General features: G+C 48.4%; 2 protein-coding genes across 2 annotated transcripts in view; one reads left to right on the top strand and one right to left on the bottom strand.

The window, feature by feature from the left end:
- LOC123182067 (SNF2 domain-containing protein ENL1-like) overlaps positions 1 to 5,530 on the top strand; it is a 9,089-nt gene extending 3,559 nt beyond the window's left edge. The window contains exons 6-18 of the mRNA XM_044594518.1: positions 1,556 to 1,646; positions 2,120 to 2,257; positions 2,342 to 2,419; positions 2,784 to 2,993; positions 3,191 to 3,262; positions 3,715 to 3,795; positions 3,883 to 4,001; positions 4,107 to 4,218; positions 4,321 to 4,389; positions 4,479 to 4,573; positions 4,948 to 5,076; positions 5,190 to 5,307; positions 5,392 to 5,530. Of these exons, the coding sequence (XP_044450453.1) occupies positions 1,556 to 1,646; positions 2,120 to 2,257; positions 2,342 to 2,419; positions 2,784 to 2,993; positions 3,191 to 3,262; positions 3,715 to 3,795; positions 3,883 to 4,001; positions 4,107 to 4,218; positions 4,321 to 4,389; positions 4,479 to 4,573; positions 4,948 to 5,076; positions 5,190 to 5,307; positions 5,392 to 5,523 (1,444 nt within the window). The 3' untranslated portion in view covers positions 5,524 to 5,530. The remainder of the gene's footprint in view (positions 1 to 1,555; positions 1,647 to 2,119; positions 2,258 to 2,341; positions 2,420 to 2,783; positions 2,994 to 3,190; positions 3,263 to 3,714; positions 3,796 to 3,882; positions 4,002 to 4,106; positions 4,219 to 4,320; positions 4,390 to 4,478; positions 4,574 to 4,947; positions 5,077 to 5,189; positions 5,308 to 5,391) is intronic.
- A 141-nt stretch (positions 5,531 to 5,671) lies between these two features.
- LOC123182068 (putative protein TPRXL) lies at positions 5,672 to 7,224 on the bottom strand. The gene is made up of 2 exons (XM_044594519.1): positions 6,355 to 7,224; positions 5,672 to 5,992 (listed from the first exon to the last, which is right to left on the bottom strand). Exons 1-2 carry the CDS (start codon positions 7,069 to 7,071, stop codon positions 5,966 to 5,968), a joined length of 744 nt encoding a protein of 247 aa, XP_044450454.1. The 5' UTR covers positions 7,072 to 7,224; the 3' UTR covers positions 5,672 to 5,965.
- Positions 7,225 to 12,388: the final 5,164 nt, after the last annotated feature.

Here is a 12,388-nt window from a genome sequence, read left to right as displayed (position 1 = left end):
CAGCCGCGCCGCCCGCGCCGGTCCAGCTCCCACCGCCGCCGCCCAGCTCCGGACTGGGCCAGTCCACACCGGGAGACCTCCCGATCCAGCAGGTCCGGTTTCCGCCGTCACCGTCCCAGATCCCGGCCTGGCTAACCGGGACGTCGCCACCGCCAGTTTACACGGAGGCCGGGAACCCACCGGTACCCACGCTGCAGTCTGGGGCCTCGTCCGGCTCCGCGGGGGCCTATGACGGTCTCCCCACCGTTGACCGGGCGCCGTCATCATCACTGCTCCGCACCGCCGAGCCGGTCGGCCATGGCGCGCCGACCCAGACGCCGCCACGGTTCGCCAAGATCAACTTCGCCACTTATGACGGCACGGAGGACCCGCTTAACTGGCTCAACCAGTGTGAGCAGTTTTTCCGTGGACAGCGCACGCTCGCGTCGGAGCGCACTTGGCTGGCATCCTACCACCTCCGCGGTGCAGCCCAGACCTGGTACTACGCCCTCGAGCAGGACAAGGGCAGCATGCCCCCTTGGGAGCGCTTCCGCGAGCTCTGCCTCCTTTGTTTTGGGCCCCCGATCCGCGGGAGCCGCCTGGCGGAGCTAGGCCGCCTTCCCTTCACCTCCACGGTTCAGGACTTCGCCGACCGTTTCCAGGCCCTGGCATGCCACGGTCGGGCGTGACGGCGCAGCAGCGGGCCGACCTCTGATATCCAGACGGCCATGTACTACGCCCGCGCGTTCGAGCGCCGCGCGGTGGCCGTCCAGCAGGAGTCACCGTCCCGGGCCACTGGGTCACTACCCTAGCCAGATCCCGCTCCGTGTCGGCCTGTTCAGGCTTCCGCGGCACCCCTCGCCGCGACCGCGGCGCGCCCGTTCCGCCGGCTCACCTCGGCCGAGCTACTCGAGCGTCGCCGCCAAGGGTTGTGCTTCAACTGCGACGAGCCCTACACGCCCGGCCACGCCTGCCCGCGACTCTTCTACCTGGAGGTTGCAGACTACATTCCGGAGGACGCCGTCGCCGCCGACCTTGCCGCCCCAGCTGTTGCGAAGTTGTTTGACGCTGGTTGCTCACCTCGAGGAGTTCAGCAAGCGCTTCCCCACCTTACAGCTCGAGGACGAGCTGTTTGTGCAGGCGGGGAGAAGTGTTATGACCGGCATAGGGGCTTAGCCCAGTGGGTTATGGCCCAAGTATCTTAATTAGAGGCTTAGCCCAATTATCTTATCGTATTAGGATCGTTTGCTTAGGAGTCAAGTAAACCTCTCTATATAAGGAGAGGAGATGTATCAATCTAATCAAGCAAGAAGCAATCATAATTTGCTCGGCTTCCCTTAGGGAGCCGGGAGACCTAAACCCTAGCCGCCTCCTGCCTTCGCCGCCGCTGCTTCCGTCGCAAGGGCAAGGACGGCGCCACGCCGCCGGCCGCCGCGCACCAGCCCTCGTCCTTCCCCCTCCTTCCCCTACAACCTACGCCCTAGATCCGGTAGGGCCCTAGCTCCTACCACCTGCATTAGTGATACTGCCTTGCTTTGCACCATCTGGTGTTATTTATTTGTCTATACTTTGACAGGTTCAGAACATTGTATGAATTGCCTATCAATCGAGGAAATGACAAGACCGCTAGCAACCGAGCCAAGCACATAGGCTCAAATGTAGCAAAGGTACCTTAATTTTTTTCTGTGTTTGTGTCCAAGAGATATGTAATACCCAGGCCTATTTGTTGTTGCTATTTTGGTGAGCAACTTAGTGTCTCTGTGCTTTTACTTTTTTGTATGTCGGCATTTTATTGCTGTAAACAGTCATCATGTTTGATATATTGCAATATGTGCAATGGCATTACTTCTTGTCATTATGATTCTGTTGAGAAATTACATTTTCATCCATACATTAGCTAAGTAGTAATTTCATCTGATTTGACATGTGAAAGCAGTTGCATAACTGAACTGCATTCAAATTTCATATAAGTGCATGTCCATTTCTAGTTGACCCATGAGAAGGCAAGCAAGATAGATTAAGGCATCTAAATTTGCCGCATTAGAATGTGGAAACGTTTACTCATCCTTTCGGATGATAACTTGGAGCCAAATGAACTAAACAAATTATATTTTTTGTTCATACTTGACTTTGTTCACAGGAATTAAGGGAACGTATAAAGCCATATTTCTTGCGACGTATGAAAAATGTAGTGTCACTTGAGACTGGTTTGACAGATGATAAACAGCTTCCGAAGAAGAATGAGCTAATTATCTGGCTGAAATTAACAGATTGCCAGGTATAATTTTTTATGCCATTGACGCAAAACTGGTCGAGTAATTGGCGAATGATGATTTTGCAATTTGTATGTCTTTTGGTGCAGAGGCAACTATATAAAGCATTTCTGAACTCTGAGCTAGTTCATTTAGCATCGCAAGGAAATCCCTTGGCTGCTCTCACGGTAAGCATAAGCTTCAAAGCCTTTTCTGTAGACCTTTTTTTCTACCTTTTGTTCTCTTGTTGTTCACATGTAGCCCTTTAGTTCTCGTCAGGTGTGCTCATCGTATACTCTCTTCATCATTTATCATTAAACTTGCATACTGACTAACTATTTCTGTTATTCCCAAGACAATAGTTTTCTCTTAGTATTAATCATTTTTATTGGCTCCGAACTAAACAAAAATACACCATATAAAATGAAATAGAGGGATTATATTTTGTATGGGAGGCTGCAATTGTAATTTTATAATCTTAATTTATCTTCTTTTTGTGCACGTTCTTTGGTGCATTTATGCTTATTTCATGTTTTTCCTTCTCTTAAACAGGTATTGAAGAAAATATGTGATCACCCACTCATATTGACCAAGAGAGCTGCTGAGGACATCCTGGAAGGCATGGATGGAATGTCAAATAATCAGGATATGTTGATGGCTGAAAATATGGCCATGAACCTCGCAGATATGGCTCATGCTGATGATGCACTGCAAGCTGGTCAAGAAGTCTCATGCAAGTTATCTTTTATCATGTCCTTGTTGGTAAGCATTCCAAAATATATGTCAAGTTATCTCTGATGCATATTACTCCCTCCGTCCCAAAATAACTGTCTAAACTTTGGTACAACTTAGTACAAAGTTGAGACACTTATTTTGGGGCGGAGGAAGTAGTTGTTAATAAATACTAATGTACTCCGCATTTGTTTATGTAAACTCAAATGGTTAATCTAATGATGCAGAGGAATCTTCTTGAAGAGGGACACCACATTCTTATATTTTCGCAGACTCGTAAAATGCTAAACCTGATTCAGGTATGTTGTCAATTGTTGTTTGTGCTGGAGTGCATGCCGTGTTTTTGTGATACAGTATTCAAATTAGAGCTATTATTTTGTATGCATTGTTGTATTTATGGTTTTCACATAGTACATGATAAACTCTGTGAGTAGAGTAAATGGGTGATTTCTTCTTACATAATATAATGTTGTTAAAATTTGTGCACGTCTTACTGTTACGTTGAGACATCACATTCATGTCCTGTTCAATATAACTCTGTTAGTTGATCGGCTTTAGAGATTTTTATGCAACTGAAGAGACATATCACATTCATGTCCTGTTCAATAACGAAGTAGAATTACTTGAGAGAGAAATTGTCTGACAACATGAGCTTTGAAGCGTGGATGTTCACTTATTTTCTGTGTTGTTTGGACCTAGCTATGGGCAAAACACACTTTCTCTGTCGTAATGCATTTGATTGTTGCAACAGGAAGCTATATTGCTAGAGGGCTACAACTTTTTGCGCATGGATGGCACCACAGAGACTTCCGAGAGGGAAAGGATTGTGAAGGTTCCTGCTCGCGCTTCCCTTTTTTATTTTGTTTCGTACCATGGATTCATCATATGTTGGTTACATATTATGCATTTCCGTATCCAGGACTTCAAAGACGGCCTCGGAGCTCAAATATTTTTACTGACCACAAAAGTCGGTGGTCTTGGACTTACACTCACCAAGGCAGCTCGTGTCATAGTAGTTGATCCTGCTTGGAATCCAAGGTACCCAAACATTGACACATCCTCACCAAGTCCATTCCTTTTGCTTTTACAGAATGCTTGTCACTGCAAGTTTTCTATTCCATAACACAATCTTCCCTTTTACAGTACGGACAATCAGAGCGTTGATCGTGTTTATCGAATTGGACAGACCAAAGATGTGATTGTATACCGCTTGATGACATCTGCAACCGTCGAAGAAAAGATATATAAACTGCAGGTTCAAATATGTTATAGAAATTTTTTACTCCAATCTTTTTCATATGACACCTCTAGACCTCCATGCTCCCACTTCCTTGAATCACGTAATACTTATTTGCAGGTCCTCAAGGGTGCTTTGTTTAGGGCAGCCACGGAGAAGAAAGAACAGACGCGTTACTTCAGCAAGAGTGTACTTATCGTGATACCGTCACTTGTCATTGCTTACTCTTGCTGTTTGTCGTACTGGATACTATGGCTAATTCTTTTGCATATCTTCAGGACATTCGAGAGCTTTTTAGTCTGCCAGAACAAGGGTTTGATGTTTCCCTCACGCAGAAACAATTGCAAGAAGAGCATGGACAGCAGCTGGACGTGTAAGACATTTGCTTTTGTTCCTTTAGTTCTGATGACATCACACTCTGACAGTCTGAGGTTCCATATACTTATATGAAATGAAACATATCTGAGGTTCCAAATAGACATTTTATTATAGAATGCTTGTCACCATCTATTTTGTATTCCATAACACATATCAGTCAGAAAATAGACACCAAAATATTGAGGTGTTATGCAGACATTTTGAAATAGAAAAATGCTTTAGTTCTTCATAACATGATGAGAGGGTTACGGGTTACCCAAAGGAAAATGTAACAACTTTTCTTTGCTTGAATTGGCTGGACAATAGTTGGTGACAACTCTATGTTCTTTGCTGAGAAGTTAATCAGCCTGCCTGTACTGCATGTTCCAGGGATGAGTCGCTGAGGGAGCACATCCAGTTTCTGGAAAAACAAGGAATAGCAGGTGTGAGCCATCACAGCCTCCTATTCTCGAAAACAGAAGTATTGCCGATGTTGAGTGAGAATGATGCACTGGACAGGTCAGTGTGTGTTGCGCATTGTGTCATTTTCTACAGCAGCTAAGCAACCAGATTGCGCCGTGTACTAAAAGCCACTGCCAGGGGTAAACTTAACTTGACTTCATATCATGTAGGGGTGCCCCTGCTAAGCCAAAGGACGAACGCTTCACTGCTAGAACACACTTGGCAAGCAACACAGATTCAGAGATCCCTGAAGAGATCAACCGGCTGTTGGAAACCCTTGCGAGCACGGTACGCCTCCTTCAGTTTCGCAAAGACCAATGTACTTTAGCCTATCTACAATGAGCTGAGAAGAGTGTATTTTGTGGCTGGCAGACACTGGAGTCGAGGCTGGTGCCTGACTGTCGAGACAAGACACATGATTTGGATAATGAAATGCTGACTATGTGGTTCCTAGTATGCAAAGGCCGGGATGAACTCTTGGCGGCCACGGAAGCGATATGCTGAATCGTTGCTCGTTTTGGCTATGTGCATCCTAGTATGCAAAGGCCGGGATGAACTCTTGGCGGCCGCTAGCTCATGACCAGCCAAAAATAGTTCACATATTTGCTGAATTTAATTGTGTTTTTTGTTCTGTCGAACTCTACTGAGGCAGTAAGTGGTTGCATCCAACGTCTGTTGGTTGGGCTTCTATTTTCTGTTATGGATGAATGTATGGAACACTATGGATGCTGGTTGAGTGTTGTTTCCAACAAAATTAGCGGAGTGATCGAAGATGGCCTTTGTGATTCTAGCATCATTTTTGGTAACCTTGCGCCGCTGTCATCGGTTTATGTCATCTTTTTTTAGCACAAGCCCATGAATTTGAACTGATGTGGGTAAGAATACCGGTACATTTCATTGCTTGCTCAAATAGTCAATTTGTTTTTCTTTTTGGTTCTGCCTGGCGTCAAGTTGTCCTGTGCTCTTTGTTTCTCTGCATTAAAGAAAATCTCTGGACTATTAGCAACTAGCAAAATCTGGCCTGAAGAGAACATTTTCTGACAGGGAGAGCAGAACTGAATATGAGCAATCAATCTTAGGAAGAACAATGTATGTAGTGTAGTGCACATACACGACAATGCTGCTAATTAATTACACGCATATAGTAGGTGACAGCAAACCACAATTAAACATGTTACTGCTACTGTATATGCAAAAAGCACACCAAAGGAAAGAAAACAAATGAATGCACACACATTTGGCACAATCACAGTGGATGCATGGTGCGAGATGAGAATGGGATCAGAGGAAGATGAAGCAATCCATGGATATGAGGGGGTTGCTGAGGTCATCTACCAATTCTCCGCCAGCGCCGCCGGCGGCCGCCGCTGCCCTGGCGCTCTTCCTCCTCCCAGCTGAATCTGCCGATCGGCACGAAGGCGAAGAAGGCCTCTTCCTCCCGCAGGACGCCGAGCCTCCTGCCCCTGCAGGCGGCGCCCGAGGGGGAAGCGGCCGCACGCGCCTCGCCGCCGTCGTCGGAGTTGTGCTTGCGCGGCGGCCGGTGATGTTGCCAGGCTTGTTCTTCCTTGGGGACCTGACCACGGACAGAGCCGGAGGCGTTCTTGGCGAGGACGGACGAGGAGTGGCGGAGGCAGGGGAGAGCTTCTTCCTCTTCTTTCTGTTGCTGTTGATGTTGGGGTCGAGCACCACGACCTCCGTCTCCACGTCCGTGTCCCTGCAAGCGCGGGCCTTGAGGAACTCGGCCGAGAAGCGAGGCCCCGACGACAACGACGGCGAGGAATAGCTAGTGGTAGCCGAGGAGGAGGAGGAGGTGGTGGTGGTGGTGCTGGCCATGGAGATGGATGAGCTTGCGGCCGACATCAAGGAGAAGGAGGAGGAGGTTGATGTGGAGGCGGTGGGCGTGGGCGCGGGAGAACCGGAAGTGAGCGGGAGCGGGTGCACAGCGGTGGCGCCCAGAGTCGGGGAGCCGCCGGACAAGGACATTGGGTGGTCGTCGCCGGAGGCGGGAGGGGAAGACGAGCAGGGGTAGCATGTGCTCACACAAGTGCCCATTGAGCTTCGCTGATGGTCTGTCTGCTCTGCAGCTCTTCTTCAGAGTTCAGACCTCTCTCTCTCTCATTTCATCACACAAGCTACTCTCTATATTAAGCGCAACGTGCCAACTAATCATTGTTGAGTAACGGACGGGAAGACAGAAGAAACGTTGGGCTGGTAGTAGGTGGCTGCAGACAAGCAGTGGAAAGCAGTAGACTTTCGGCACCAAAGCTGGCAATGGCATGGCCATTTGGTCAGAGAGCGCTACCGGAGCGAGCGCAAAATGTTTGAATTTGCAACGGCATTCAGGCACGCCACGAACAGTGACACTGATGACTGAATCGAGCTGCATCAATCAGTCCCAGCAGGGATTGTTCCCTCCACTCCTCAAATCTGCATCTTCATTGTTCGGACTAAGAGCATCGTTCACCCTTAAAAACGCGTATAAGGTACACTGGAAACCGTTCGGTGCGAAATTGCCCGGGACAAAGCAGACACCGTAAATAAAACTATATCCCACTGTAGCCCATTTCCCCCCCTTTTTCCTTCCGTCCCGGCAGAGCCCGTCTCCGGCCATGGTGTGCCTCGCCCCAGCGCCGCCTGTTCGCGGCCAGTGTGGAGTGGAGGAGCCCTTCAGCCGCCCGCCCCAACCGCACGCTGCCTGGCGCGCCTGCCCGTCTCCGATTGAGCCTGGCACCGCTGCGCGCGCTCCCCGGCGTGGCCACGCGAGCCCCCCCCCCTCCCCCCTCGCCCTTCTTTGGCGCCGCCCGCCCTGATTCGGGCCGATGGTGGCCTGCTCTGCCCTGCCCGTGGACGGCCTCGCCTCGGCAGTGGAGGTCGAGCCGGCCGCAGTTCGGACCGGCGGCGGCAAATTCCGGCGTGCGCCGGCTTCTTCCGACATACGACAACGGATTCCGGTGACCTTCGGGTAGATTCTTGTCAGTTTCACGGCGGCGCGTCTACTCCGACGAGGTTTGACCGGTTTACAGGTTGAACTATATACTGCCTTCGAAACTGTACATATGAGGTTCTCCTGATGGACTTTCAGTGCCCTTTAAAAAGTTTAAGGGCTGAACAAGTTTTACGGGATCTGCTAGGCGCCGTTTGTCGACCGACGTTGTAAACACCTCTTTTTTTACGGGTTTGACCGCTTTAAGGGGTCTGGTAGAGATGCTCTAAGGGCATCTTCAATGGGACTCGCAAATTTCCTCCCGCATCCATACGTGTACACGGATGCGGGAGGCCGCCATCCAACATTGGCCGCATACATTTCAACTACTTTTTGAACTAACCAGACGAAATACATGTAAACACGACGGATTTCATACAAACCAGACGGAATTCATTACATTTTCGGCATTTTTTAACTAAAAATAATACCGGACTAAGATAAAACTAGTCTACGGACGGCTCCAACGGATATCCATTCCAACGACAGGGATACCCTTGACTGGTCTACGGCCGACCGAGGCGGGTCTCCATTGTTGTCCCCATGTCCGGTAGCCGTGAACCCCAGAGGTATATGCTTCAATGCAAGGGGCGGCTTGCTTCCCCACCGCTCATCGGAGTGGAACCGCCAGGTGATGCTTCAGCTGGAGGGGAGGTGCATACGCTGTATGGATCAAAGTTGTTTTTTTGGGTAGGGAGGCGACAGTGGCCAGCGAGAGGGCAAGACACCGGCTGTGTACACCTATGTCACCTCGGCGGTGGCCTTCATGGGACCCAAGCGGCGGCGACTGAAGGAAATATGCCCTAGAGGCAATAATAAAGTTGTTATTTATATTTCCTTATTCATGATAAAGGTTTATTATTCATGCTAGAATTGTATTGATCGGAAACTTAAATACATGTGTGAATACATAAACAAATACCGTGTCCCTAGTAAGCCTCTACTAGACTAGCTCGTTGATCAAAGATGGTTAAGGTTTCCTAACCATAGACATGTGTTGTCATTTGATAACGGGATCACATCACTAGGAGAATGATGTGATGGACAAGACCCATCCGTTAGCTTAGCATATTGATCGTTCAGTTTATTGCTATTGCTTTCTTCATGTCAAATACATATTCCTTCGACTATGAGATTATGCAACTCCCGGATATCGGAGGAATGCCTTGTGTGCTATCAAACGTCACAACATAACTGGGTGATCATAAAGATGCTCTATAGGTATCTCCGAAGGTGTTTGTTCAGTTGGCATAGATCGAGATTAGGATTTTTCACTCCGAGTATCGGAGAGGTATCTCTGGGCCCTCTCGGTAATACACATCATAAGAAGGCTTGCAAGCAAAGGACTAATGAGTTAGTTGCGGGATGATGTATTATAGAACGAGTAAAGAGACTTGCCGGTAACAAGATTGAACTAGGTATGAAGATACCGACGATCGAATCTCGGGCAAGTAACATACCGATGGACAAAGGGAATTACATATGTTGTCATGACGGTTCGACCGATAAAGATTTTCGTAGAATATGTAGGAGCCAATATGGGCATCTAGGTTCCGCTATTGGTTATTGACCAGAGAGGTGTCTCGGTCATGTCTACATAGTTCTTGAACTCGTAGGGTCCGCACGCTTAACGTTCGTCGATGATATAGTGTTATATGAGTTATATGATTTGGTGACCGAATGTTTTTCGGAGTCCCAGATGAGATCACGGACATGACGAGGAGTCTCGAAATGGTCGAGAGGTAAAGATTTATATATAGGACGATGGTATTCGGACACTGGAAGAGTTTCAGAGTGCACCGAGTAGTCATCGGGTCACGGAAGGGGTTCCGGACACCCCCGGTAAGTGTATGGGCCTAATGGGCCAAAGGGGGGGGACAGACCAGCCCCTGGTGCGCCCCTTCTTTGGTCAACAGGCCCTAAGGGAAGGAAAGAGGGGAGGGCTAGCCCCTCCTACCTTTCCCTCTCATGGGAGAAAGGAAGGGGGGCCACCCTCCCATGCCTTTTCCCCGCACCTATATAAGGCAGGGGGAGCGGCTTGGGAGGGACTCCAAGTAGGATTCCTCCTACTTGGGCGCCTCCTTTGGCTACTCCTCCCTCCCTCCCACCTATATATATGTGGGAGGGGGTGCCTAGCACACAACAGACAATTGCCTAGCCGTGTGCGGCGTCCCCTTCCACCGTTTACACCCCCGGTCATATTTTCGTAATGCTTAGGTGAAACCCTGCGGAGATAGCTTCACCATCACAATCACTACGCTGTCGTGCTGCCAGAACTCATCCACTACCTCGCCATCTTGCTGGATCAAGAAGGCGGAGGACCTCACCGAGCTGAACGTGTGCAAAACGCGGAGGTGCCGTGCGTTTGGTACTTGATCGGTTGGAGCGCGAAGAAGTTCGACTACATCAACCGCGTTGTGAAACGCTTCCGCTTAGGGTCTACGAGGGTACATAGACACACTATCCTCCTCTCATTGCTATGCATATCCATTGATAGATCTTGCGTGAGTGTATAATTTTTTTTGTTTTCCATGCAACATTTCCCATCAGTGGTATCAGAGCCAGGTTTATGCGTAGATGATATGCACGAGTAGAACACAAAGAGTTGTGGGTGGTGATAGTCATACTGCTTACCACCGTCTTATTTTGATTCGGCGGTATTGTGGGATGAAGCGGCCCGGACCAACCTTACATGTCCACGCACATGAGACCGGTTCCACCGACTGACATGCAACTAGTTTTGCATAAAGGTGGCTGGCGGGTGTCTGTTTCTCCTACTTTAGTTGAATCAAATTTGACTACGACCGGTCCTTGAAGAAGGTTAAAACAGCAAACTTGATGAATCACCTTTGTGGTTTTTGCATAGGTAAGAACGGTTCTTGCTAGAAACCCGTAGCAGCCATGTAAAACTTGCAACAACAAAGTAGAGGATGTCTAACTTCTTTTTGCAGGGTATGTTGTGATGTGATATGGTCAAGACATGATGTGATATACGTTATTGTATGAGATGATCATGTTTTGTAAAAGTTATCGGCAACCGGCAGGAACCTTATGGTTGTATCTTTATTGTATGAAATGCAAACGCCATGTAATTGCTTTACTTTATCACTATGCATCAGCAATAGTTGAAGAAGAAATAGTTGGCGAGACGACCACGACGCAATGATGGAGATCAAGGTGTCGAGCCGGTGACGATGGAGATCATGACGATGCTTTGGAGATGGAGATCAAAAGCACGAGATGATGATGGCCATATCATGTCAAATATTTTGATTGCATGTGATGTTTATCTTTTATGCATCTTATTTTGCTTAGAACGGCGGTAGCATTATAAGATGATCCCTTCACTAAATTTCAAGATATAAGTGTGATGTCTACTACGCAACCTTCTTCTTGTAGACTCGTGTTGGGCCTCCAAGCGCAGAGTTTTGTAGGACAGTAATAAATTTCTCTCAAGTGGATGACCTAAGGTTTAACAATCCGTGGGAGGCGTAGGATGAAGATGGTATCTCTTAAACAACCCTGCAACCAAATAACAAAGAGTCTCTTGTGTCCCCAACACACCCAATACAATGGTAAATTGTATAGGTGCACTAGTTCGGCGAAGAGATGGTGATACAAGTGCAATATGGATGGTAGATATAGGTTTTTGTAATCCGAAAATATAAAAACAGCAAGGTAACTAGTAATAAAAGTGTAACACCCCGGATGTAACTTTCCATATTTGTAACTCCAACTCTTGCCATTTTCGGCTATGTGTTATGATATTCCCTTCGTGGTCGGGTTTTGTTTTTCGTTTTGCATTTTGTTCATGTCATGCATTTCATATCATGTCATCATGTGCATTGCATTTGCATACATGTTCGTCTCATGCATCCGAGCATTTTCCCCGTTGTCCGTTTTGCAATCCGGCGCTCCTATCTTCTCCGGTGCACCCCTCTTGTTTTCTTTCATGTGCGGGTGTTAAACATTCTCGGAATGGACCGAGGCTTGTCAAGTGGCCCTAGTATACCACCGGGAGACCACCGGTCAAGTTTCGTTCCATTTGGAGGTCGTTTGGTACTCCAACGGTTAACCGGGCATCCGCAAAGTCCATTTGTGTGTGCAGCAAAACCCCCCCTCAAAACCAGCCCAAAAACCCACCAAACTCTCTTCCATGATCTAGGTCGTTCGATCACGATCGTGTGGGCGAAAACCGCACCTCATTTGGAGCCTCCTAGCTCCCTCTACCTATTTATATGCATCCCCTCCCGTTTACGAAACCCTAACCCAATCTCCCGTCGCCGCCGGACGCGTCCGCCGCCGGCCGGACACAGCCGCGCCGCCGCCCCCGTCCACTCACGCGCCGCCACCTGTCCGGTGGATCTCCTCCACCGCGCCGGCCCG

This window comes from Triticum aestivum, chromosome 1D, assembly GCF_018294505.1.
Source record: "Triticum aestivum cultivar Chinese Spring chromosome 1D, IWGSC CS RefSeq v2.1, whole genome shotgun sequence".
NCBI lineage: Eukaryota > Viridiplantae > Streptophyta > Magnoliopsida > Poales > Poaceae > Triticum > Triticum aestivum.
This window is presented reverse-complemented; position numbering and strand designations above follow the sequence as displayed.

Coding starts and splice junctions, on each gene's coding strand:
- LOC123182068 (XM_044594519.1), bottom strand. CDS start 7,071: ATGGGCACTTGTGTGAGCACATGCTACCCCTGCTCGTCTTCCCCTCCC. Junction 5,993..6,354: donor GCGGCGCTGGCGGAGAATTG/GTAGATGACCTC, acceptor TCTTTAATGCAG/AGAAACAAAGAGCACAGGAC.